This window comes from Bufo gargarizans, chromosome 6 (assembly GCF_014858855.1).
Source record: "Bufo gargarizans isolate SCDJY-AF-19 chromosome 6, ASM1485885v1, whole genome shotgun sequence".
NCBI lineage: Eukaryota > Metazoa > Chordata > Amphibia > Anura > Bufonidae > Bufo > Bufo gargarizans.
This window is the reverse complement of record NC_058085.1, coordinates 132,237,657-132,265,648: the sequence shown is the minus strand read 5'-3', so window position 1 is coordinate 132,265,648 and position 27,992 is coordinate 132,237,657. Positions and strand designations below refer to the sequence as shown.

Sequence of the window (27,992 nt, the reverse complement as noted above, 5' to 3'; positions counted from 1 at the left end):
AAGAAAACCCAAAAGTACCCGAGGTCACGAAGTGGTTAATAATATCACTAGTAGTAGTAATTATTTGCTGTCAGCTAAGGTGACAGCAGGCGCCGCCCTCTAGCTCGCCCAGGTCATGTGACCTACTAAATCACGCAAGATTGGGCGTGTCTGGCTTTGCGTAGAAGGGGCGGGGCCTGGGTTGAGTCTGTTGGGTGACGTAGGTTGAGGGGCGCGGCTAGTGACGTGTCAATCACCGGGGAGGAGAGCGAGGCGACTCCTTCAAACTGCCTGCGATAACTGCCTGTGTACCCGGCGGCTGGAGTTATAGCGGTAGGTGGGCGGGGCTAGGAAGTGGTCACGTGTTTCAGGGTCCGTTTCTAGGAGACGCAGAGAGAATTGCGCAGGGAGGAAAGGTGCGCAGCTTGTAGATATATTGTGTGCTGATAATGTAAAGCATAGGAGCCCCCAGGACTTCTCACTGGGCAGCAGTTCTGGGACTACAAGGCTCAGCATTCACTGGCAGTTGCCTGGGCTCAGCTTCCCTCGTGGTCACCCCCCCATTGCTTATAGGTAGTCACATAGACATGTATAGGAGCATGTCTGACACGTGGTATCGGAGACTATCACATATAACGCATGGCGCGTTGTAATGGACGTTCTCAGATACGTGGGGTCCCACCTCTGGAAACTGCTCATAGCTGTAGAATGGAGGCCCCCAAGCCAAGGAGAGCACATCATTTACTGCTGAGTTCTGAAACTAGCCAACCAAGAGTGAATGGACAAGCATACTGCGCATGCGCGGCCACCTCTCAGTTCACTGCTTTTGGACTGATGACCATATGAATGGGTCCGCATCTGTTCCGCAATTTTGCAGAACGGGTGTGGACCCATTTATTTCAATAGGACCACAAAAGATGAGGACTGTCTGCATCTGTTGTTCCGTGCTGCGGCCCCGCAAAATTGATAGAGCACGTCCTATTCTTGTCCACAATCGCATTTCTATCATAGTGCCGGCCATGCGCGGACCGCAAAACACTACGGTCGTCCTACCCCTGGCCTAGACACAGCTCGGACCCATTCAAGTGACTGAGGCTGAAGCACAGCCACTATACAATGGATGGCGCTGTGCTTGGCATGCTGTGAGAAAGCCGCAGTGATCATGGGAGCTCCGCAGCCTCGTCAAACAGCTGAACGTTGGTGGTGCCAGGTATCGGACCCCCACCTACTCTAATCCCCAAAAATCCCTTAAATGGAGAGATGCAGAAATGTGCACCCTGATGCTCCATTCATCTCTATAGTACTGCCATAAAGATGAGTACAGCACACATGCTCAACCCTTGGTGCAGTTATATGGGTGGGGGCACGGGACCCCCATTCTCATAATTGGTAGGTGCTCCTATAGTCAGACCACACTGTTCAGACAGTTAGGGTCCATTCACACATTTGTAGTGCATTGTGTACACCCAGCCGGCACTCCATAGAACTGATCCGCTACTTGCGGGCTACGCGGGCATGTGTTCAGTCACTTCGGTGCGCAATCCCATCCTGCAGCGCGTGATCCCGCAAGACCCGTGACCACCTGCGTAGGACGAGATTGCGCACTGAAGTGACTGAACTCGTGCCCGCGCAGCCTGCAAGTACCGGATCAGCGGAACAAGTAGAAGGGGGTAGGGGGATGATCTGTGGTGGGTTGCCTAGATCGAATCAATATTAAAGGGCCCTGGAATAGCCAAATAAAAAAATGCTACCAGCATAACATTCGGGGCACTGGACAAAACATCCAGGGCTCAAGCCCCGAATGTTTTGACCTAACAACGCCCCTGACTCCCAGCATTGCTCCGCCTCTCCCTTCACTTACCTCTCCTCATGTAGCAGACATCACCACAGCTTCTTCTCTTCACTGCCGTCCTCTCCTGCACTGGTCACGTGATGGTGACATCATCACAGGTCCTTCTCAACCCCTGCCTTCTGCACTGATCACACGATCTGTGATGTCATTACAGGTCCTTTAGATCTTGCAGTGCATTAGATTCAATTGTATTGTCGTCCTGAGGATGGCAACACAGTTGTATCTGCCTGGCAGGCCCCAAATGTTTTAGCCTAGCAACGCCCCTGGCTGTGGCATTCTTCACCCTAGGTGTTAATGGCAAAGATGACCTATTCCTGGACTGTCTACTGTATTATAGATGGATGAGGTGCACAGGGCTGGCGTGGCGTTGGCTGGTTACCTGCAGGAACACCTCCATGGCACTGAGGATTTCTGGCTGTGGGTGACCTACCTCGGGGATCCCGGCTGCATATTTCTACTCTACTTTCCTCTGGCGTTTGCTCTCCATCATCAACTGGGAGTCACTGTCCTGTGGCAGGGCGTCATCTGCGAGTGGCTGAATCTTGTCTTTAAGTGGTGAGTTAAAAACCTGTAGTTTATACACTGGGAAAATGACTTTGTGGGGTGCAGGGCACCTAGTAAAAACAAATTCTTATGTCCTGTTAGGGCACTTGGACATTGTAGAGGGGACACCTGCTCAGGTTCCCCTTCTGTGAGGAGAGAGCGACTAACTAGCAGCGGCTGTCGCTCTGGCAGACTCTGTCCATCCAGTTTGTACAAGGACGACTACTCATTTTGATGGCCACATTTAAAGGGGTTGTCCCACTTCAGCAAATGGCATTTATAATGTAGAGGAAGTGAATACAAGGCACTTACTAATGTATTGTGATTGTCCATATTGCCTCCTTTGCTGGCTGGATTTGTTTTTCCATCACTTTATAAACTTTTAATTTCCATGGTTATGACCACCCTGCAATCCAGCAGTAGTGACCGTGCTTGCACACTATACAAAAAAGCACTGGCCTTTGTGCGCTGCTATGGTCCCGGCCACCAGAGAGAAAATGAAAAGTGTGTAATGTGATGGCAAAATGAATCCAGCCAGCAAAGGAAGCAATATGGACAATAACAATACATTAGTAAGTGGCTTGTATTAACTGCGTCCACATGATACAACCCCTTTAATACTACATTTACCATGTTGTGGCCGCTGCAGTGGAAATGTGTAGGCGGACGCATCTTACTGCAGTCAAAACCTTACTGCAGTCAGGGGTCTCGATGGCTCTCATATTACAGGGGTGTACTAATAGAGATGAGCTAGTGGATTAGTTTCTTCATTTTTGGCATGTCTGGCTAATACCCTAATACAGCAGTTTTGTAATTCAAGAGTTTGTCCCTCTGAACATAAAAAAAGGCCACTCAACTGTCTGCAGTCCCAACGCTGCTCCTATCCCGGCTGCGTCCAGTCCCTGCAGGACCAGGAAGAGACTGGAAAAGTGGATCCTGTAATGCAACAGACAAGATTTCACAATTATTTGTAAAAGAAAAAGCTATCCAATTTCACGGATCCTGTCACATGCTATTTGTTTACGTCCTCATTCTGCTAATGTGTGGTGTTTCCTTAAATGCTGAAACTACATTTCCCATGAATCATAGCAGGCTCTAAAACTGTCTACTGGCCAGTTTCGCACCATAGCCAGCCACCACCCAAGGTCTGACACAGCCAGTGTGTCTCTCGGTCCCCTGCCCATCCTCCAACCATAGCCAGCCACCACCCAAGGTCTGACACAGCCAGTGTGTCTCTCGGTCTTCTGCCCATCCTCGCACCATAGCCAGCCACCACCCAAGGTCTGACACAGCCAGTGTGTCTCTCGGTCCCCTGCCCATCTTCCAACCATAGCCAGCCACCACCCAAGGTCTGACACAGCCAGTGTGTCTCTCGGTCTTCTGCCCATCCTCGCACCATAGCCAGCCACCACCCAAGGTCTGACACAGCCAGTGTGTCTCTCGGTCTTCTGCCCATCCTCGCACCATAGCCAGCCACCACCCAAGGTCTGACACAGCCAGTGTGTCTCTCGGTCCCCTGCCCATCTTCCAACCATAGCCAGCCACCACCCAAGGTCTGACACAGCCAGTGTGTCTCTCGGTCTTCTGCCCATCCTCGCACCATAGCCAGCCACCACCCAAGGTCTGACACAGCCAGTGTGTCTCTCGGTCCCCTGCCCATCCTCCAACCATAGCCAGCCACCACCCAAGGTCTGACACAGCCAGTGTGTCTCTCGGTCTTCTGCCCATCCTCCAACCATAGCCAGCCACTACCCAAGGTCTGACACAGCCAGTGTGTCTCTCGGTCTTCTGCCCATCCTCGCAGCGTAGCCGTTCACCACCCAAGGTCTGACACAGCCAGTGTGTCTCTCAACCTGCTGCCCTGCTTCCCACTGCAACCACTCACCACCCGAGTTCCTGACAAAGCCACAGTGTCCGTACCTCTGCTGGGACCGTTCACTGCAGCTCGGCACCAAAGATGTCCCATATACCGGGCTGCAACTTTTAGCTCCTTCACTAAGTCATGAGATAAACAGGATGTCCCTAGATAGGCCGAAAAATTTAATGTGAAAGGTCACTTGACCTGTGGCAGAATCTAAAAATGGGGGCACTTTGGGGACAAAAAGTGTATTAGAAATATTATGCGTTTAGAAAACTTTATTTATGGAATTACTGTAATCATTTTGGAAGAAAAGAGAACTTGCCCCGTGTAAGAGGGTGTGGACCATTCTACTTCATATGACAGTGAAAGTTAAATTCTGCCGCAGACATGGAGGAGATGGAGTCTATCTCCAGAGCTTCCGTAACCACCAGCAACGTAACACTGTGCCGAGAGCTGAGCATCGGTGACCATGGCGTATGGGTGCCTAATTAATATACAGACCTTGTTTCTGGAGGACACTGCATACCATTCATCAGGAGTGTCTGGAGCTGACCACTGCAGAGATTTCATAGAGACGTACTAAACTATTAGGCCTTATTTCTAGAACATAACAAATTTGTGACCCCTCAAGCATCTTAAGGTATATATCGTACGGTCAGCAGCTTCTCTAGGGGTTGCCTTAGTTTGCTCTTGTTGCAATGCTAGCCCTATGAAGAAGCAACTCCAAGTAAAATTTTTAGATGAGTTCCGATGCGATTTATTAACCTTATGATATTACACTTAGCTCTTCTTAGGCCTCATGCACACAACAATAGTTTTGGTCCCCGTCTGATCCTCATTTTTTGCCGTTCAGACATGGATCAATTTGTTTCTGTGGGACAAAAAAAAAAAAAGGCCCGTCATCAGTTTGCTGTCTGCATTAGTGTGTCCGTCCCACAAATGATAGAACATGTCCTATTCTTGTCCGTGTTGTGGACAACAATAGCCATTTCTACTATGTGAACCGACAAAAGTGCGGGATGCAAGTGGCCGTTTTGTGTATTTTGCCGATCTGCGGTTTGCGGACCACAAAAAACATACAGTCATGTGTATAAGGCCTGATATTCTCAATCCACAGGTTTCTGTTCGGTGAGCGGCCATTCTGGTGGGTCCATGAAAGTGGTCTACATGACGTCTATAACCTAAAGCAGTTTCCTTCCACTTGTGAGACGGGCCCTGGTCAGTGCAGACATGTATCCCATTTTTTTCACATGTTATATAGCTGCTATGGACTAGATATGTGACACTAACCCTAAATACTGTTCTCAGGAAGTCCTTCAGGACACTGCATGATCACCGGAGCTGCTCTGTGGCCCATAATAATGTTCTGCACTGACCGGTTACAGAGGTGAGACACAAAGAACCTGCTCTTTAGACTATCCTAGAATGCCCTTGCTTATTTCTATTGTATGTTATTAAAGAAGAACTCCAGACTCAAGCTGAAAATGTTACATGGGGTTTCCAATCATATATAAACCCCATCCCCTCCAAATCTAATTTACGTGAGAACATTGCCACTGATGTGGGCAGAATTCCTTCGGCAACAAGTACACTTCTGATAGACCTTGGTCCCATACACACCAGGTACACAAATGTTAACATAGAATTATCTTGTTCAGGGGCATGAGCCGGACTCTTCCACTCATATTGTACAGTTTACTGATGGTGGGGATTGCAGTGTCCAGACTCCTTATCCTAGCACACTTCCCCCACCAGGTTGTCGCTGGCATCTTTACAGGTAAGTGATATCATGGTGAGATGACAGCTGAGTCTCACCATGTCATTCATTTCTTGGTATGCTCTTAACCAGTCATGCTCAACCTGCAGCCCTCCAGCTGTTGCAAAACTACAACTCCCAGCATGCCCAAACAGCTTACAGCAGGGAATAGTGGGAGTTGTAGTTTTGCAACAGCTGGAGGGCCGCAGGTTAAGCATCCCTGATCTTCCTGTAGTCAGATCCTGGAAGTAAGCTGCTATGTATCTATAGGGTTGTCACAGAGTCATCCAGTCTACATAGAAATGCATAGTCCCTGCCCTTCCTATGGCTCCTTCTCTTCTTCTGTCTTACCTGATACGATGATGATGTAATGTTAGACTACATTTCTCTCAACCAGGTGTGCTCTTAGGATACTTCTTGCAACGTAACGCTCCCCACGACCGTAGTTTTGCTTTTTTTGTACGGTCTTCAATGGGTCTGCTTTTTGGGGCTCTTCTTGTGTACTGGGGAATGAGTGCGTGCGGAGTGGATCTTTCATGGTGAGTATCACCTTGACATATCATAGGATACAGTGCTATTACATGACAGGATTAGAGAATTCCTTGTGTCCCTAAATGGGTGACATGGCAAGTGGATGGACCATACCATCTGCCACGATTCCCAATATTTCATGTAAGGCGCCCATAAGCAGACAGTGTACAATATTGTCAGGCAGTCATTAAAGGGACCGTGGCACTAATATCAATGTATCCCACCCAACAGATATCGTAGTTATACCACTTTCCCCACCATTTATCAAAACTGCCTGTGGCAAATCAGTTATTGATATTCGGTTGCTGTAGGTTACGTCCTGCATTGGAGTGTTGTAATGTAGGACGCACTAGCGTCATTGGTAAGAACAAGGAGCGTGGTTAGTGTCACGTGTTCTGTCAGGACACGTCTCACGGCCTGAACGTATGATAGGACAGCAGACACTTCGAAACCAAGAAGTAGGATTCAAGCATGGGGGGTAAGATAAAACTGCAAATGAGGTAAATCTGAAGAAAAAACAATCCAAGGAGGAATGGGAGCTAGAGTAATTGATGAAAATACACTTTATGCCTCATTCACACGTCAGTGATTTCCATCAGTGATAGGCTGCATGCACACAAACGTATGTGGTTTGCGGTCCACAAAAAAAAAAAAAAAAGGATGATGTCCGCATGGCATCCGTTTTTTTTGCGGATCCATTGTAATAATGCCTATCCTTGTCCGCAAAATGGACAAGACTAGGACATGCTGTATTCTTTTTGCGGGGCTACAGAACCGACATACGGATGCGGATAGCACACGGTGTGATGTCAGCATTTTTTGCGGACCCATTGAAATTAATGGGCCCGCATCCTATCCGCAAAAAAAACTGAACGGATGCGGAAACAAAATATGTTTGTGTGCATGTAGCTATAGTGAGCCAAAACCTGGATTGGTGGCTACACAGACATAAGGTATAAGGGAAAGATCTGCACCTGTTCTGTGCTTGGAGCCGCATCTGGAAATCACTGATGTGTGAATGAGGCTTTAGGCCTCATGCGCACGACCATTGTTCTGGTCCGCATCCGAGCCGCAGTTTTTGCGGCTCGGGTGCGGACCCATCCACTTAAATGGGGCTGCAAAAGATGCGGACAGCACTCCGTGTGCTGCCCTCATCCGTGGCTCTGTTCCGTGGCCGCGCAACAAAAATATAACATGTCCTATTCTTGTCCGTTTTGCGGACAAGAATAGGCATTTCTACAATGGGCCGCCTGTTCCGTTCCGCAAATTGCAGAAGGCACACAGGCGGCTTCCGTGTTTTGCGGATCCGCAATTTGCGGACCGAATAAAAAACGGTATGGTCGTGTGCATGAGGCCTTAGAGTGAGAAGTACAACCCCCTTAATTCTTTTTGTTTCTTGACTGGTGCTAGGTCCATCCATCTGGCCTCTAAATGGTGTATGAAGACGGAATGGATACGGCCAGAGACCAGACCCTTTTCATCAGTGACGAGGAGCGCAGGGAACGCTCTAGGACTGGGACTTGCCCTGCACTGCCCACTCTTCATCAGACTTCACACAGACACTCCAAGCTGGCGTAAAAGGGGCACTTGTCTGCTGCTGTCAGTTCTTTTCCTGAAGCTCCAGCAAGCGCTCCCACTTCCAGTATCGCCCCCTCTGCTCTACTACCTGCTGAACTTTCTGCGCCATTGTACCTGTCCCCTAATTGTCATTATTCTGTCCCCTTATATTGTAAGGGGCTTGGACTCGGGGACTATGCAGAAAAGAGACTAAGGCAACCGGACTGTCGCTCAGGAAATGATCTGCTGAGGTTCAGATTTTACTGGAAAGATGGACTTGAATTTTCTTGTTTTGTTCCTATTTTTAAGAAACTCTGGATGTTAAATATTTCAGTTTCTGTTCTGTTAAAACGAGTAAAGGGATTTTCCACCCTATTCTATGTCATGACAGTCAAACTGTACGTACAAGTGCAACACGAAGGGGGGCAGATACATAAAAGTTATTAGTAAAACGTTGTTGAAGTAGATAGTAATAGTCCACAGCCCCTAAACTGCCAGCCATAAGAACCACAGACAAAATGGCAGTCAGATAATATGGTTGTGTTATAATATTGTCTGTTCTAAAAATCGGTCAAAGAGAGTCTGGCATCACTCCTAATGTCAGTTTTCCTAAATAATTGTATTCCCCATACAATGATGATTCTGGAGCACCTGTCCATTTCTCAGCTATTGCTGATAAAAATGTATTAGTGACTTTGCAACTGGGGTATGAGGGGGGCAGGCTTCTAGTAGCAGTAACTGAAGAACGGACTGTCATACAGTTACAGTATATAAGATATTCCAGAATGATTATTGTATGGGGAATTGAAGTAGTTGCTAAAACAGACATGTTGGGAGAGGCGACAGGTCCTCTTTAAAGTTTTGATTTCCTCAGACAATGAAAATAAGCCTTAGGTGGCCATACACTTTCTATGTATTTTGCGGTCCGCAAAAAATATGGATGACGTCCGTGTGCATTCCGTATTTTATGGAACAGCTGGCCCCTAATAGAACAGTCCTATCCTTGTCCGTTATGCGGACAATAATAGGACATGTTCTATTCTTTTGCGGAACGGAAATACGGAATGCACATTTTTTGTGGACCCATTGAAATGAATGGTTCCGTATACGGTCCGCAAAAAGAACGGCCACAGAAAGATGATACGTTCGAGTGCATGAGCCCTAACAGCCATTTGGCCAACAGCTTTTTCTTAGAAACTCCCCACACACATGCAACCTTTACTCGCACATCGCGAGATTACGGCGCTCTGGCTTTCTGACGTCGGGGAGCAAGGAGGAGATTCTGAGGATGGGCGGCGGTGCTGGGCTCCTTTACACTAAACTCATCTCAGGTTAATTTGCATATGGATCAAATCGTTTTTTTGACACAATAAAAGCACACAGAGGGGACTGGGTATTGCGGATGTGCTTAGCGGCCATCTAGCAACTCATGTCCTCAGCTCTATACACAAAAGTTTTGCGCAAGCGAGTGCAAAAAGTCGCAATTGCCCTACATTGCGCCTTTTTTGATGCAAGAATTCTGGAGTGAAGGAATGATAAATCAGGGCCTATGTTTTTTCGTTTTAAGTAAATTAGCAAAGATTTCGAACATTCTGTTTTCACTTTTTCACTATGGAGTATTGAATGAAGAATGATGAGGAAAAACTAGATTTATTTATTTTTTTTAGCACAAAACCGCAACATAACAAAATGTGAAATTTGTGACTTTCTGAATTGACTATATATCACATATACAGGAGTCTTGGCTGTACATTTTTGCTGTTTTTTTTCCTTTCCAAAGTACGGTATGTAGAGGAAGATATAATGATTTTTTTCTCCAGTGTGCTGACCGAGCAAGTATCTCAGCTTCCAGGTCCCTATTAGTGAGATGTGGATGAATGGGACATTGGTGATAATTAGAATAATCATTCTTTATAGTATTCCATGATCCTGAAAGGACGGACACAAACTGGTGCATTTTTCTCTCCATCTGTGGACGGACACAAACTGGTGCATTTTTCTCTCCATCTGTGGACGGACACAAACTGGTGCATTTTTCTCTCCATCTTTGGTGCATGCAGAAAGCTCTTAGCACAGACCAGTATGGTGGCATACCGAGTCCCTATAGGTCCGCAGTACAGAGCCATAGGCCATGTGGCTTCTTATATTGCCTCTGGGAGGTACCATATGTTTCCCTTAACAGCAATACTTTTGGGAGAGAATATTTCAGTAATAAACCTTCTGTAAGCACATGGAGATACAGAAAACACAAGTCTTTCAAAGGGGTTGGACATAACCCCTTCTTCACCCCATGCAGCCCCTCTGGGATGAGCATTGGAGCATGAATTGCGCAGAGAAAGGGATTTTTCAGCAGATATGGTCACATATCGGGTCTCTGTATGGGAATGCTAGATGGAGACTTCCTCCTAGCAGTTAGCCTGGTGATGTCACCTGCACTAATGGGCAGGCTTTAGCCTGTAAAACATCCTAGGGTAGCGCTAAAGCCTGCCCATTAGTGCCAGTGATGTCACCGGAAACACTGCTAGGCGGAAGGAAGAGCATCGGAGCATGAAATGCTCCACTCAGAGGGGCTGCCTGGGTGAAGAAGAGGAAATGTCCAGGTTCAGCTCTGAACCTGGACAACCCCCTTAAGGCTCCATTCACACGTCTGCAATTCTGTTGCGGACCCATTCATTTCTATGGGGCCACACTATGTGCTATCCGGAAATGTGGATCCGCACTTCCGGGTCCGCAATTCCGTTCCCGAAAAAAATAGAACATGTCCTATTCTTGTCCGCAATTGTGGACAGGATTAGGCATTTTCTATAGTGCCGGTGATCCGCGGTCCGCAAAATGCGGAACGCACATTGCCGATGTCCGTGTTTTGTGGATCAGCAAAACACATACAGATGTGTGAATGGACCCTAAAGGGGTAATACTTTGTATAATGAAACATTCTTTAATTGTCTAATTTTCTGCATCAATTCCTGCAAGATCTCCACTTGCTGTCATTCCATAGAAACCTTCAGTCTGTCATGTGATGGACACATTGCAGTTCAGTTAGCAGAGCTGTCCCTTGTAACGAGCCGTGCACCTCCATCACATGACCAGGACAGATTTGTATGTCATGTGAGTAAACAATGTAGGTTTCTTCTAATGACAACAAGCAGAGATCTTGAAAAAAACAGCACATCATTTTACTATGTAACCTTAATGGGAACCTGTCACCAGTTTTATGGTGTCCTAACTAAGGGCAACATAAATAAGTGACTGATTCGCTTAGCAAAATGCTGGGTCGCTTTCTTTAATTGACCCAGTCAATCTGCCAACATCTTGTATTGAAAAGCTCCAGCTGATAATGATGTGTCCTGAATATTCATGAGCTCCTGACTCTCCCCGCCCACCTGCTGCTGATTGACAGTTATTTTCCATATGAATCAGCAGCAGGTGGGCAGGGGAGTGGCTATAGCTCTGAATTAAATATACGCTGGACTCAATGACATCACGCCGGACTCAAATCAGCTCATTAGCATGCGGCATCTTTGTGTGTATATTATGAGGTAACCATCTGTCACACCAGTAAGTGAATACATCTAAGGCACTTTTTAGTAGGTAATGATTGTATATAATTAGTTAGATTATAATCAAATATCCACATGACAGGTTCCCTTTAAAGGGGTTGTCTCACTTCAGCCAATGGCATTTATTATGTAGAGAAAGTTAATACAAGGCACTTACTAATGTACTGTGATTGTCCATATTGCTGCCTCTGTTGGCTTCATTCATTTTACCATCACATTATATAATGCTCGTTTCTATGGTTACGACCACCCTGCAATACAGCAGCAGTGGTCGTGCTTACACGCTATAGAAAAAGGCGTCGGCCGGGACCGTGTACAGACACGCATGCTCAGCAGATCCGATCCTGGCCACCTCGTATCTGCACTGCAGCGGTGGCCGTAACCATGGAAACAAGCAGTGTATAGTGATGGAAAAATGAATCAAACCAGAAAAGGAGGCAATATGGACAATCACAATACATTAGTGTCTTATATTAACTTTCTCTACATCATAAATGCAATTGAAGTGAGACAACCCCTTAAATTTGCTGATCTAATCATGTGGTGTGAACATGGGCTTATAGCCTTAAACAAATAATCTCAGTCATCTTTCTTAACCCTCACCCCAAATCAGACACCCACTGGGTTTTCTGCAAGTCTGAGCACATTTTTATTTATACAAGGACAAACAGGACATATTACAAAATACTCAGATGAAAATTCATACCCACAGCATGTGAGGGAGACATAGAGACACACAAAAAAGGGGGGTTTACAGTGGACCAGCCTTTCATGGAGTCCACCCAGAGGCCCCCGACTCTGCACGTAATACTGCCGAACAACATGTGAGGTTTTCTTTATTAATTTAGAAAAAAATATATATATTTATTTACACGACAAATTACAAGACAGTTGCACAAGTCCACTGCGTGTGATGGTGAGAGGAGCCTTAAGACATTTTCAAAGGTATATCCACCCGCACCTGATCCCATTTCCCCCCCCCCCCCCCCCCCCCCCTCCATTCCGAAATGTTTTGGCCTCGGAAGGAACAAGTATAATGTAAACAACGTCCGTGACCAAATCTCCTATTTAATATGTTGAGCATCCATTAGTAGTGTATTAATCTGATATTACACTTGGTTGAGAACATTGGGCCTTCAACTATAAAGTATGGCGCTAATCATTGTCCAGAGAAACCAATCCGATTTTTCCATTTCTTTTTAGCCTACACTGGATTATGGTTGCTATGGGCAACACCATCAGGTTTTGCGTGTACTAGTTTTTTTTTACATGAGGCACAGTATTTTTCTTTGAAAGGCCATCTGCACGGAGGAGATACCAGACTGAGCCAACTGGTAAAGTACATGATTTAGTGGTAAAAAAAAAAAAAAAAAAAGACGCTATATATGTCACAGGCTGATCTCTTCTTCTAAAAATAAAAAACACAGCCTAAGGCTACATGCACACGAACGTTGTTTGTTTCCGTTTATGTTCCCGTTTTTTTGCGGATAGGATGTGGACCCATTCATTTCAATGGGTCCGCAAAAAATGCTGACAGCACACCGTGTGCTGTCCGCATCAGTATGTCCGTTCCGTAGCCCCGCAAAAAAAATGGAACATGTCTTAGTCTTGTCCATTTTAGGCATTGTTACAATGGATAAAAAAAAAAAAAAGGGATGGCATGCGGATGTCATCCGTTGTTTTTTTTTGCGGGCCGCAAAAAACATACGGTCCTGTGCATGTAGCCTTAGGCCCCATGCACACGGCCGTTGTTCAGGGCCGTGTGCGGGCCGTGGAACCGCGGCCTGGATCCCTTCCTGTGAGCTGGAGCGCACGGCGTCACTGGTTGCTATGACGCCGTGCGCCCCCTGCTGCCGGCACAGTACAGTAATACACTGGTATAGATCATACCAGTGTATCACTGTATTGCGGCGGCAGCAGGGAGCGCACGGCGTCATAGCAACCAGTGACGCCGTGCGCTCCAGCTCACAGGAAGGGATCCAGGCCGCGGTTCCACGGCCCGCACACGGCCCTGAACAACGGCCGTGTGCATGGGGCCTTACACTCATGTGACCTCTCACTGCAGCTCTCCATTGAGTACTAGGTAGAGCAAGTGTTCACCTGACACATGGCACCTAAAGTCCTATGCCCTAATAAAAGAAATTTGGTGGGCACTACTGAACCCATCCCTGCTGAACTTCTGCAGAAGGACCGTACAAGAACATGTCTCATATGTTTGGCAACTTATTGTGAGCTAAAATCACTTTTTCAATTGGTCTTTATTAAAAATGTTGCGCTCCTTTCTCTGTACAGCCTTGAGATTCTCTAGTAGCAGGATCTGTATTTTTACTGTGTACCGTCGGGCAGCTCAGCTGATGGCTCCTTATCTCTGACAATCATTATAGCTCAATTCTTATCTTACTATTTTCCCATTAATAACATTTATCACCTATGCACAGGATAGGTGAGAAGTTTATGGTTGTTGGTGGTCCGACCGCTGGAACCCCCACCTGTCATGAAAATAGGAATCTTGAATTCCCTGTGTGAATGGTCCAGTGTTGTGCCTGCGTGACTACCGCTTCATTCACATCTATGGGACTAATGGTGGCGTGGCTCAGCTATCTCTGTCAATCCTATGGATAGGTGAGAAATGTTGTTAATGGGAAAACCTTTAACTGTCCATAGAAAAATATTTGACAAAAGAAGAGGGATAGTTTGTAGTGTTCCGCTAAATTTATAATTTTTAGAATCAGAAACCCCATTTAAAGGGATTGTCCAGGATTAGAAAACATAAGGCTGCTTTCTTCCAGAAACGGAACCCCTCCTGTCCGCAGGTTGTGTGCAGCTCAGCTCCTTTCACTTCAGTGGACCTCAGCTGCCATACCAGACACCTGTGGACAGGTGTAGGGCTGTTTTAGGAAGAAAGTAGTCATGTTTTTCTTATCCTGGTCAATCCCTTTAATTAACTACATTTTTACAAGATATCCTGCCGTCTTGTTTGGGTAATGGCCATTTCATGTCGTACAGGGCAGGAAGCCACAGAGTGTGCTCGGAATATAGAGGCTTTTGTCTAATGTGGCTTCCAGCAACGTCCTGCGACACCTTTGTACTTAGAAGGTGGTCACTGAGACAGGAATTCATATTGAATAATAGATTTATAATGTTACTGGACTGCGGTTTGGCTTTGATGTTGGTTCACTGGCTCAACCTGCAGAATGGCTGCACTAACGCTCTATACATTTATTGAATCAGTAGTGTTTCCATCCTAGGAAATGTCAAAGAAATAGATCTCAACATATTAAATATAAACCCGGTTGTCCATAGAAGTGTGTAGTGTGAAGCCAAAAGGCCAAAAATTCCAATCAGAGCTTGGCATCCCCTAGGTCTTCGGAAGTGGCGGAACTGGATTCTCTACACCTGACGGCTACATCATTGTCTTATAGAGGGCTGACTTGCATAGCAGTCAAAGAGTTTCATTATTAACATAATATATGAATTAAAGGGGGGGGGGGGAAGCAATAAATATCTCAAAGATTGCAAAAGTGAAACCCTTCAATCCCCACAATTCTTTCAATTTGGTCCTTGGCAGGATAAAACTTCTCCAATTGAATAGCTGTATGAGCTGTGTGTATAGTTCACATTAACAGACACGCACATACCAACCCTGGGACAATGACATGGTTAATGAGTAAGATGCACATATACACACATACACATACATGTAGAGGGACACTTATTGTCATGTCCTCTAGGGATTGGCGTCCAATGGGGAGTTTTTTCATGTTGAACTTGTCTGTAAAAGGGGTTTCCTTGTTAGGGCATTTTTTTTTGGGGGGGGGGGGGGGATATGGCATTCTGCTCTGGAGGGTCAACTGCACTGACTGCCCTCAGCTGCCAAGCACACATGCAACAGAGGACAGCCAGTTTCGTTGGTACAAATCTGCCCTTTAAAGAAGATATCTCAGACTAGAATTTCCAGTCTCTTGCCAAGCCCAAAAGCAAGCGGTTTCCAATCGCACTTATGATCAAAAACGGCATGTTCCCCCAAATAACTGGGCTGCCCAAAAGATGGAGCCCCCTTCCCCCACAAGTCAGGCGTTTAATATAATAATTGTGGGACAACCATTTAAGGAATAGGTTTGAAGGATATTCTCCATAAACACAGGTAAGTAGTCAGAAATGTTGTCGTTACGTCTCAGGCCTTGTTAGCGCCTGATCTGACAAGCTTTTTTCAGCATTTCAAAAAACTTTCTTATCATTGCATTTTACACATTTTGGGCTAAAAATCCTTTTATTTAATAGGTCTTTATTAATTTACGTTCAGTTTCAGTGCATTTAACAGACTATGGCACCCTTTACAAATAATCCGTCAAGGAGCTGCTGTGACTGCTCGATCCATAGCCCTTATCGCTGAACTCCTAACAGCTCATAAACACTCAATTAAGCCATATTCTTATCAGTCTGAGGCCTCATGCACACAAACGTTTTATGGGTCTGCCTCCGAGCCGCATTTTTTTGCAGCTCAGATGCGGACCCATTCAGTTCAATAGGGCCGCAAAAGATGCAGATAGCTTTCCATGTGCTGTCCGCATATGTACCTCCGTTCTGCGGGCCTGCAAAAAATAAAATAAAATAGAACATATCCTATTCTTGTCTGTATCACGGACTGGGTTAGGACTGGTCTATTGAGGGCCAGACCTTCCGTTCTGCAAAGTCCAAAACGCACACAGCCGGTATCTGTGTTTTGCAGACGGTGCGGTCGTGTGCATGAGGCCTGAAAAGCATTTATCTATAATGAATGTTTATAATCAGTCAGGAGTTCAGAGATAAAGGCTACAGATCGATCGGTTGGAGAAGCTCCTTGACAGATTCAGTGTGAGGCAGAAAGCGATGGTCTTTAAATGCACTGAAACTGAAAACTGTAGTGGGAAAACTGTAGATTTTTTACAATAAAGCCCAACTGAAAAAAAATAATAATGATTTTAGCTCAAAATTAATAAAATGCAATGATAAAAGAATTGGCCCCAAAGGTGTCCATAGCCTTTAAAGCTGACGTTTTTATGACCCATAAAAATCCAAGGAAATGCCACAAAACACAGTGGGGGAGAGTTATCAAAACTGGTATAACGGAAAACTGGCCTAGTTGCCCATAGCAACCAATCATATTCCACCTTTCAACTTCCAAAAAGGCTGTGAAAAAATGAAAGGTGGAATCTGATTGGTTGCTATGGGCAACCAAGTCAGTTTTCCTTTACACCAGTTTTGATAAATCTTCCCCAGTGTGTGAATCCAACCTAGCAGAGTCATGACAATTCTGCTGGATCCATTTCCACATGGTTCTGAACAAACTCTGATGGATCCAATTGACTTCTAATAGATCTTTTAATGCATTTCCATGGCAAGAACAGTGCTGCAGTGTATGCTATTCTTGGCATAAAAAAGCAAGTAAAGACTGTCCTGAACGACTTCCACGCATCCTCATACGCCAGTATTATAAATCCCAATCTACAAGATAGGTCTCATTTATATAAACTGGTGCAGAGCAGCTGTTGCCAATAGCAACCAATGGGATTTCAGCTTACATTTTCCCAGTGCAGGTTAGAAAATTAAAGCTGAAATGTCATTGGTTGCTATGGTCAACAAGGCAGCATTTTGGCTGTTTAGATGAGGCCTATAGGCTCTCATATTTATCGCAGTTTCTATTAATTCACGTGTACCTTCACATTTAAAGGGTTTGGCCAGTTTCCTATATTGATGACCTATCCTCAGGATAAGTCCACGATATAGGAAACTGGCCAACCCCTTTAAGGTTAGGAATACCTGTGTTTAAGCAGCAATCTCTCCAAACCCTGAGGAAGCTCATTTTAAATATTGGTACTCTCGCAAATGGGGATTTTCAGGAGTCTACAAAAAATAGTATCCCTTTTTTTTTTGTCTTGATAGAATAAATGTCAGAACCGATCGGGGGGAGGGGGTGTCAATAAAGTGCATATGTTGCCTGAACCCATTGGAAGTAACCATTTTGTGAGGCAAACAATATTCATCAAGCTGCTTCCTTGGCTCCTAGTCCTCAGTCAGTTCGGACCACAACATGGCTGACTGGATAGGTGATGGGTACACTCTGAGATTTGTGGCACAATTAAAGGGACCTTATGCGTGCATTGGTGATGTACGAGGCACAGATCAATGAGACATTGGCAGTAGCATTTAGTGAGGAGACCAGACCGAGCATGGTGTGTAAGTGAGGGGTCCCGAGGATAGGGAGGGAGGGTGTGCTAGTCTTGCCCACTGGGACACATGACATCTGACCCATTGAGTTTTCTGGCGTTTTTTTTTTTGTTTGTTTTTTTCTTTCGTTTTTTTTTTTTTGTCTGTTTCTTGGTTTTAATAGAAAAAATAAACCGATCACCATAACAAAAACTAAGAAAGGAAAATAAAAAAAGGATTGTGGTGTGTGGAGTCCCCAAGAAGGGGATTAGGCCACCGGCTCATCCTCCATGGGCTCTTCCAATGGTCTGCAAGAACACAGAAGTGGAATTAGTAATTGCTGTACGGATAAACTAACCAGTCACAATATTGTATCTTAAAGGGGATGTCCAGGGTTTTCTAGGCTACTTTCACACTGACGTTTTGGTTTCCATTTGTGAGATCCGTTTCAGGGCTCACAAGCGGTCCCAAAACAGATCAGTTTTGCCCTTAATGTATACTGAATGGATAAGGATCCGCTCAGAATGCATCAGTTTGCCTCCGTTCCACCTCCATTTCGTTCTGGAGGCTGACACCAAAACGCTGCTTGCATCGTCGGCCTGACGATGCGGAGGCAAACGGATCCGTCCTGACACACAATGTAAGTCAATGGGGATATGGCACAATATGGCACAATAGAAAACAGATCCGTCCCCCATTGAGTTTTAATGGTGTTCAAGACGGATGCGTTTTGGCAATGTTAAAGATAATACAAACGGATCCGTTCTGAACTGATGCATGCGGTTGTATTATCAGTGCGAATCCGTCTGTGCAGATCCATGATGGATCCGCACTAAACAGCTAGTAATGCCCTTTCTTGAGGATAAGCCATCACTTAATAAACCCTGGACAACCTTTTTCATATGTGACGTGGCCTGGGAAAAAACATGCCATATACCACCCTCCCTGTTACCTGGAGATACAGTCTGTATTGCTTTGCTCTGTATCTACGGATAATGATGCCAAGGCGATAACAGTTTCTGCCTCCTCCACCTCACCTCGTTGTGCTTCCAAGATGGAGTGGCTGAGAGCAATGTTTTTTAAGGAGCTCCAATGCTTGCCTGTGGGAAATAAAGAAAGCATTTTTGTCTTCTGGAGTCCTTCCACGGTTCAATTCCTAGTTTACTGGTGTATCTATTAATCCCTCAAGGACTGGGTCAAATTGTGCCTTAAAGGGGTTGTCCAGTTTCAGGATACTGATAACCATTCCTCAGGATAGGTCATAAATATCAGATCGGTGGGGATCCGTTTCTCGGCATCCCCATGAATCAATTGTGGAAAGGGGCTATGGCTCCCATGCGAGCTCTGCGTCCTCTTCAGTATTTACCTGCATGCTGTCAACATTGTAGTGGTGGTGCTGGGTAATTACATCTGTTCGTCCCATTCAGGTAAATTCCACTGCACCGCCGCTATAATCTAGACCAGGCATCCTCAAACTGCGGCCCTCCAGCTGTTGTAAAACTACAACTCCCACAATGCCTTGCTGTAGGCTGATACCTGTAGGCCGTTCGGGCATGCTGGGAGTTGTAGTTTTGCAACAGCTGGAGGGCCGCAGTTTGAGGATGCCATCTAGACAGTATACAGATAAACGGATCTGTAGCACGAGTGCTGTGGCCCCTTTAAACTGCTGATTGGTGAGGGTTCCCGGGAGTCGGACTCCTGCCAATCTGATACTGATGACCTATCTTCAATATCTGGAAACCAGAAAACCCCCTTTTTTTTTTTTTTAAGTCAGTGAGGCGATTAGCTATTATCACCAAGGAAGTGGCATCTAAGCATACATTTTCCCTGCTGTGGTCACATATTTGTCGGCCATCCATTTATGTATAAAAGAAGCTTACACAACTGGTAACACTACAATTGTAACAACGCATACTATATATGAATGTTATTTATCCTGCATAGTGAATGCCGTATTAAAATGGACAAAAAAGTAATAAAAGTCAAATCAGTATGTACCCCAAAAATGGTACCAATGAAAGCTACAACATGTCCTGCAAAAACCAAGAAGCTGCATCAATGGTTAATAAAAAGCAAAGACAAAACAAAAACAAATTTTCAAAAAGTTTTTTTATCATGCAAAAATAGTCAAACATAAAAAATACTATACTAATTTAGTGCTGTCATAATCGTAAGGCCATGCTGAAAATAGTTAACAGGTCTTTTATATTGAACAGAATTTTTTCACAGCCCTTTCAAGGGCCGAAAATAGCCGTTTCCTTGAGGATATAATATAGTCAAGGGAACAAGTCTGTATGGCAGAATATTCAGAAATGTGCACTAAAATTCTGGAGCCCAGGGTTGTTAATTTAACACGGTCAGCCCTAGCAACTGCAATGGGGACAGCTGCTAAGGAGTTAAATGATCATTAGTATTGCAGGGCAGCATTAAAACATAGCTGCCTTCCGGCTGACAATTGAATGGACACGTCTGTGCCCACGCAATTGTATTGACCTACATATTTACGTCAAAATGCAGGAATCGCCTCCCACTTATAAAGTAAATTTCTGGACATTTGCATTAATATACCGAACTGTATCTTTTCCTCTCTCCCCATACTTAGTAATGGTGCCTATTGACATATTGTAAAGGTGAAGACCCCCATCTCATCCCTGAAAACAGACACTCACTCTGGATAGTGATGACTTTCTCTAGAGTGGTCACTGCGTTGGCGTTGGGTCTCTGCTGCATGACACTGTTATCAAATGGTGCAGGCTTTGGAGCAAGAAGATAAGAGTTAGCATGAGTAAGGCTCCCACCAACACTTCTCATGAGCTGTTCCCATCCCACCATCTCGTTCTCACCTCCATGCCCAGAAGTGCAGACACACAAGCCTCAGAGGCATCACAGATGGCAGTTAGGTTGTGTCCTCCTTCTAAAGCCATGACAACCTTACCCCCCGCCAGAGACATCAACTGTGTAGTGAGGTGTCCAAAACCTATATGGGGCGTAGACAAAATGGAAGATTTGACACATTGGAGCATATGGAGTTCAGCGACACTGCTTACTACTGGCCAACAGTACCAGAACCAGTTATCTCATTTTTTTTGGCCTGCAATTAACCTGGTCGATGAAAAATGGTCATCAGTGAAAGACCACCACTATAATCCAGTTCCAAAACAATCTGCACAATTCTACTCACATTACAATAATAATTAGCTGCCTTTGCATTGGTCTTAGGTTGGGTAGAGCGCCTGTGCCATAGCTATACATGGTGTAGAGGTAGTGATTACAACCAAACCCAGGTCTTGGTGGAACAACCACAAGCAAGCAAGACCAAGTTGAGATGACATATTATGATACTGGCACATTGGTGTAATCCCCCACAATGGAGCTATCTTGTTGTACATAGGAACAATATATTTTTACAGTAGATATAGTTGCCATACACTGGTGGCCTTTAGCTACGGTCACAAATGGGTCTCAAATTACCAAACGTATGCATAGATGCCTCTTCGGCAAAAACCATTGGATCATATCATGCTGTCTTGTATATGAAGGTTCAGAATAGAAGGCGGCACTCACCAGCATCTTCAAATTATTTCAGCATTTATTCATATCCAAGCGGTACAGGGGATGTCCGCCCTCGTCGCCTGTACCGCTTGGATATGGATAAATGCTGCAATGATTTGAAGACGCTGGTGAGTGCCGCCTTCTATTCTGAACCACCATATACATGTGTGATGTTTATTTTTGTGAGGAGGCAGAGCACCACATACAGCGAATGGAAACCTTATTGCAGTTGGTGCCGGTCTGCATGTTGATCATTTGAAAGGTGCGTCAGCAGTGCCATCACATAGTGACTGTTTCTTATATTGGGATATCATCCTGTCTATTTCCGAGATCTCACAGACCATCAATGTCCCTCCATGGTGACCTTTCAACAGCACACAATGAGCCATGTAGACAAAGCTATGTGACAATATGGGCCTATTAGAAGATATTGCACAGTGAATATACTTACCCCGCTCCATGCGCCTCTCCTGGTCCCCGCACCGCCGCTGCTTTATAGTACTGGATAACCCCTATAAGCTTTCATTCATCTATCCCTACTTCAAATTAATTAATAGAATTACATAGCTATATCTCCCTCTAGATCGTGAAGAATTCTTTTTGGGGGGGGGGGACACTGAATACAGTAGGGGTATTTATTAGTGGAATCACTGGGACTGTGTGTAAGGGACTTTTTTATATGCAGAGGAGGAAGGTGATAATAAGAGCTTACTGCAGTGCACTCCTGGGAGATACAGGTGCTTAACTGTCACATCTGACATGCAGCTGCCCACCCACAAAAGGGGATGAGACAAGAGCTTCAGAGAGGTCAGTAAATAAGAGAAAAAGGATGAAAATGACACAGAGAGCAGTATTTTTTGCACTGATGTAGTTAAAATAATGGTCTGCATTACTCAAGAAGTTTTTTTTAATTCATGGGATAATTTCTGTCTCATATTCTCTTTAAATCCTGGGACTTCAACACAGCTCAATAGGCCAACCTTAAAATATAATATAATAGTGGATTTTACTATTTTTGACATTGATGCTTACATTTTGCTGTAACAGAGTAGCCGCCAAGTGGGCTTTGGTGACCCTCCACTGCATCAAACCCAGCAGAGACAAGGACAAGGTCTGGATTGAACTCCTGAGCAATAGGCATGACCACCAACCTGAGGGAACAGATGAGACATGTTGACAACTAGTGATAGGCTAATTTGCCAAAACAAAAATGGAAGAACAATTATTGATATTCCCTCTCATGGGGTCCTCTCTAGTAGACTGCCCACACACAACGCGGTCCAGCAGCGGAATCTGAATGCCATCACTGCTAATTCCCAGGTCGCACTTTTACATGCTATTTTCTTTTCAATTAGCCTGTACTAGCGAGGACTGGCAAGTGCAGACACAGATTGGCAATTAGCAGTGATTTGCCTGTAGACCCTGCTCTCAGACCACATTGTGCACAGACAGCCTTATGGGATTTTTGCTGGTCCTGGAGGAGTGACCCCACTAATATATTTTAGATACCCATACTATGTTTTATTGCAAGTGTGTTTGTAATAAAACACTAACACACAGAAATAATACTCAAAACAAAGAATGTCTTTGATATAGATAGTGTAACTATGAATGGTCAAGAGTGGCCTCTTGGCCCACCAATGAATAGTTAAATGTGGCCTTCAGAACGAAAGAGTTTAAAGGCACCTGACATAGAAGGAAAAAAAAAAAATCTTGTAAAGGTCAATACCTAAAAGCAGCCAGGTACTCAGCATCCCCCAGAGGTGGCTCCACTCCTCCTGTCCATGCAATGTTCACATTAAATCCAACCCCACTGCCGGCACCCACCTGTGAAACACAGAAACATGATACATACACATTTGGTGCCATGAATCATTTGTCTGGAAGTTCTCCAAGTCAACGTAACTCACCTCTTCTGGAGAGCCACTGCCAGGGAAAAAGTTCCCGTCATCGTAACGGTGGAGAGACACATACAGGACATTGGGGTCACTGTAAAAGGCTTGTTGGGTTCCATTGCCATGGTGAATATCCTATGAAGGGGATACAATAGAGTTTAATCAGAGTCGCCATTTAATGGCTGGTTATAATGATATAATTTTGGTATCTCACCCAGTCAACTATAAGGATACGACCAATGTTCATCTTTTGACGGAGAAGTTTGGCAGCAATGGCTACAGAGTTGAAAAAACAGAAACCCCTAAATCACAAAAAGAGGGGGAAGGGTCAGTGAGCCATATTAAGGGACTTGCCCTCAGAAAACAGTGTCTATGGTCATCTTGTGGCTGGTCTTCCCACATTTCCATTAAGGATTCTCATAATTTATCAAAAATGAAGATTAGGCATGGCACCTGTTCTAAGGCCAAATACTAAAACAATGGGGTTATTTGTGCAGCAATCTGCGACTTTTCCCTGCTCACGCCAGGTCTAAAAAAAAGGCCCGGCATGCCCATCTTATTCATCATTTTCTATCGGCGCCTCGACATAACTTTGGCGGAGCCATCGTCAGCGCAGGGGCTTATTAAGACCAGCGTCTAAAACACCTGTTTTAATAAATAACCCCTAATGTATTTGTCGTCCAATGTTGCTAGATGGACCTAAGCATGACCCTACTTACTTACATGGCAACGGACTCTTCTGCATGGTGTCCAGGTGGACGGATTACTGCAAATCCATTCTATGAGATCACAAAGAAGGAAGTTCAGTGGTCTTATAGATGTTTTAATCTCACATCTATTCACACTATAATATGACTTACCTTTAGTTCTCCAGATGCTACTTTAAATGTCATCTCAAGCAAAGATCCTACAGCTGTTCTGACAGCAGCAGGAGAATGGAGCTCATTCCATACTGTGTCACTATCCACCTGTTTAAGAGATAATGAATTAAATGGTGAACACTGAAGTAGGGTCCACAACTAACTAAAAAATGGAGAAAATGCGTATGGTGAGAACTTACCCCGATGCCACCACAAGGGAGCACTGCATACATCTTCTGGGAGAGTGGCCCTATTAGATTATTGGAAAAGAAAGTTGGAGAGACGGAGGTTAAAAACAGAAGAAAAAAAAATAAGTTTGACCCACTATTCTATTCAGGACTATGACAATGACAATGTTATGGATATTTTTAAGAAGACAGAGACACTTTTCGTGCTCTGGTGTATTATCCATCTAAGTCTCCAATTTCCACAATAAAGACTTATGAACCCCTTTTATGTATCACAACCCCCACCCCCAACCCCCATGGGTTGTTTATTTTTACATTTTGTTTGCCCTCCCCAAAATTTTACATTTGAACCCAGTTCTAAATTTTACTACTCCATCTGACTTCCCAGCAGGTCCTTTATCTTCAGCCCCTCACCCAGTAGGTTCTTGCTCTCCAGTTTGTGGCGGCTTTGCGGGCTGGTCCCATACAGGAGGGTGTGGTGCTCTGTATGTACAGTTTGAATCTCGTCCAGCGTGGCCTTCCTGCCCCGCACGCGCTGTGAGAGGGACATCATGTCACACTTAGTGTATTTCACCTCAATGAGTGCCCCTGAGATATGCCTTCAGATGCTCAGTGACACCCATATTTACACACCTCTTGTGCAGACAAACAACCAATGTTTCATCATATCCACTCTCTGAGCTATATAAATCAGTCTCTCTGTGACCCACCCCACTGTGTGATTATAATGTCCTGCCCAGCCATTCATTTATGATGCTCACAACTTTAACTGCCATATAAATCACCTGGCATTTGCTTAGTAGACCAGTCTCCTGTAGACGGGACCAGATACTCTGTATTCTCCCAGCATGTTCTGGGTGGTTATTGGTATCCCCACACGTACACTGGTGTTTGAGCATCAGAGTGTCGTAGACTAAACCTGTGGTGGAGGCAAAAAGAAAAATTAAGCCACTTTCAAATATGCTATACAGTGGTCCCTCATTCGGGACTTCTATCAATCTAACATACCAAAGAGCAGCTACAAAGTCTTTTTCTAACTCACATATACATTTTACATATATATATATTACATGGACATCCCACTGAGTACAACAGGCACGGTGTAGTACTTCATTTCTCATCTGGAGGCAACACAGGAAGACTGATCACTTGCGGCCAGATTCCTCCACAGATTATTGAATGCTGGTGGTCTAAGCAGTGGGGCAAAGTATGATCAGCTTATTTTCCAGGGGTTTGTCCCACAAAAAATATTGTACACTTTCCAAAATAGCCCCTGGATCTGAATACTTTTGTAATTGCATGTAATCAATAATTTTGTATAGCCACTAAGTTATTCAATCAAATCTGTATGTATTGCACCACATCTGTAACAATGCTGAGGTGGACGCACATGCTCAGTTCCATCCTTCAAGTGCCACCAGCAGGATCTTCTTTTAGAAGCTGTGACAGTTATGGGGAGAGAGCTGCAGCAGATAGGACATGCTACCTATGAATAGACACATCCCCTGAGCTGTCAGACTTAAATAATTCTCGCAGAGCAATTGGAGCAATGAATGTGGATAGCTCTGGATCCAAGTGAGGTACAGCAATGCATCTAGTTTGCTAGAAAGTGATTGTAATGTACAATATGATGTCTGATTTTCATTCTTTACTGTGGTGGTGTGAACAGTGAAACATAGTAACATAGTACATAAGGCCGAAAAAAGACATTTGTCCATCCAGTTCGGCCTGTTATCCCGCAAGTTGATCCAGAGGAAGGCAAAAAAAAAAAACGCGTGAGAAAGTCCCGGAAAGGGTGTATCTCATCCAGTTTCATCAACTGGATGAGGTAAGTAAGATCCAGGGTGTTTTCCTGTCTACCTGAGCTGAGCGCAGGTGAGGCCTGCTGTAATCAGGGAGGCATAAAACCAACCCTTTGTGTATCAGTCTGGGGGAAAGAAAGGTTTAGGAGGCCTGAGATTGAGAGGGGAGCCTGTAAGGCTCTGTGTGGTCTCAGCCAAGGAGGGGTGAGGGGCCACAAGGCTTGGAAAGCCTAAAGTTTGGGGGACCCAGCAACGCCTGCTGAGAGAGGGTCGCACGGCCAGAGTCAGGAGGACTTCTGGGCCACAATACCCCACAGGTGCTCATTTTGTCACAGCCTGAAGGCTGCTGGACGATTGGCTGAGGAAGCCGGACCTGATACTGTGTCTGAACAGTCCTTTATAGGCTAGTCAGTTAAATGTATTAGGTAGTGCCTAGACGGGCAGGGGTTATTTTGGTTGCTGTATTGTGCTAAAGTGCTAGAAAATAAAGCATTGTTTGGACTTCAATCCAGTTGTCTGCAAGAAAATCTGTGATTGAGACCCCCTGAGAGAGAGCGGTCCCTTACATTACATTAACCATGGGAAAACCCCTTTAAGTGTCTTACACAGAAATGTATATAGAGTAGCAGTTTGTGAGAGTCACGCAATACAACCACTGCCATACAAGTGGAAAATCTTTTCAATGAGTGGCAGTGGAGAAACATAATTATGAAGTGATCCTATTCTTATATCTTTGCTGCATGTGGCTGAATAGATCTGTTAACAACTTTACAGAACAGGATATCTCATTGATGTATATTTACTGGGGAGAACCACTTATCAGGGAGAACAAACATGGGGGATCCATCAAAATAGTGCAAGTGCAATATTGCATCAATGCTCACAGCAATGAAGCTGAATAATTAGCCAGGAATTCAACTATTCATTAAAATTAGTCATGTCCTACTGTAGCAATGGGCTACTTTGTTCTCCATGGCTTTATGATGTCATCAGTTTCTGGTAAATAGTTAGACTGCTCTAGTGAGCAATGATACAAGCCACAAAAAGGATATGAAGGCTTAGGCTATATTTCCTATGGTCACCCTTTTGTGCAAAAATGAATGATTGTTAAAGGGGTTGTTGAATCTATGCAACCATTTTTCTAACTGGCTAGGTGATCATCAATGTGATCGCCGTGATAGGGGTGATCACCAAGTGAAGCTGTTGGTGGCAGTGGCCACCAGTGGAGAAATGTAGTATTACATGGTGCTTATTCAAATGGATTGGCATACCTGTGGTGCTGAGAACTCTGCGTCGTGACTCGGAGCTGAGCGGCGCTGCAGGAGAGGATTGTGTGCGACTTAAAGCTGAATGAGGAAGGGAACCCTGATACAGAGAAGGGGTGTCTGGGAACATCTGTAGGAGAGACAACGACAGAACCTACGTTTAGTGAAGAAAGAAGGGCTGGTACTTAAATGGCTGATAATGTAGGTCAATACCAGAACAGTAGTAACAGATATGGTGGTAGAACATAAAGTCCCAATATGCAGCAGACTTCCCGTCCTGCCATGTGATAGAAGACTACAGCAATCAGTCTCCACCTTGTCTGAAAATGCAGAATAGTCAATCTCCACCAAATAATGGAAACTCAGTTTTAGCTGGAAATGCTTCATCAAATTCCTCTTCCCCAACTCTCCCTGCTCTGAATCTTCTACTGAGGATTACCTGCTTTCAAGGATGAGAATTGTCTCAACAGGTTCACTAATGGTCTCAAGTTGAACGTAAACTTCTCTAGTCCAATGGGACACTCTAGTCTCCAGCACTCCGGCATCTGTGAAACTACAAACTACAACTCCCAGTATGCTCCATTCTCTTCTAGTGTATTTCTGAG

General features: G+C 44.8%; 2 protein-coding genes across 14 annotated transcripts in view; one reads left to right on the top strand and one right to left on the bottom strand.

The window, feature by feature from the left end:
- Positions 1-203: 203 nt before the first annotated feature.
- Positions 204-8,454, top strand: G6PC3 (glucose-6-phosphatase catalytic subunit 3). 2 transcript variants are annotated; one of them, XM_044297479.1, is made up of 7 exons: positions 204-312; positions 2,169-2,386; positions 5,353-5,453; positions 5,544-5,622; positions 5,894-6,012; positions 6,389-6,530; positions 7,933-8,454. In XM_044297479.1, exons 2-7 carry the CDS (start codon positions 2,169-2,171, stop codon positions 8,291-8,293), a joined length of 1,020 nt encoding a protein of 339 aa, XP_044153414.1. In that variant the 5' UTR covers positions 204-312; the 3' UTR covers positions 8,294-8,454. The 2 variants fall into 2 exon arrangements, with proteins under 2 accessions (XP_044153414.1, XP_044153415.1); XM_044297480.1 differs by lacking the exon at positions 204-312 and adding an exon at positions 354-395.
- An 8,399-nt stretch (positions 8,455-16,853) lies between these two features.
- Positions 16,854-27,992, bottom strand: part of HDAC5 (histone deacetylase 5) — a 107,108-nt gene continuing 95,969 nt past the window's right edge. For 10 of the 12 annotated variants that reach the window (XM_044295918.1, XM_044295916.1, XM_044295919.1 and 7 more), the window contains 14 exons: positions 27,394-27,517; positions 25,106-25,239; positions 24,735-24,855; positions 24,333-24,382; positions 24,133-24,240; positions 23,996-24,051; positions 23,487-23,574; positions 23,288-23,407; positions 23,107-23,204; positions 22,410-22,528; positions 20,669-20,802; positions 20,495-20,579; positions 18,778-18,925; positions 16,854-18,133 (listed from right to left, as the gene is read on the bottom strand). In XM_044295918.1, coding sequence (XP_044151853.1) covers positions 18,094-18,133; positions 18,778-18,925; positions 20,495-20,579; positions 20,669-20,802; positions 22,410-22,528; positions 23,107-23,204; positions 23,288-23,407; positions 23,487-23,574; positions 23,996-24,051; positions 24,133-24,240; positions 24,333-24,382; positions 24,735-24,855; positions 25,106-25,239; positions 27,394-27,517 — 1,425 coding nt within the window. In that variant the 3' untranslated portion in view covers positions 16,854-18,093. The remainder of the gene's footprint in view (positions 18,134-18,777; positions 18,926-20,494; positions 20,580-20,668; positions 20,803-22,409; positions 22,529-23,106; positions 23,205-23,287; positions 23,408-23,486; positions 23,575-23,995; positions 24,052-24,132; positions 24,241-24,332; positions 24,383-24,734; positions 24,856-25,105; positions 25,240-27,393; positions 27,518-27,992) is intronic. The other 2 variants (XM_044295920.1, XM_044295925.1) reach the window with 2 other exon arrangements.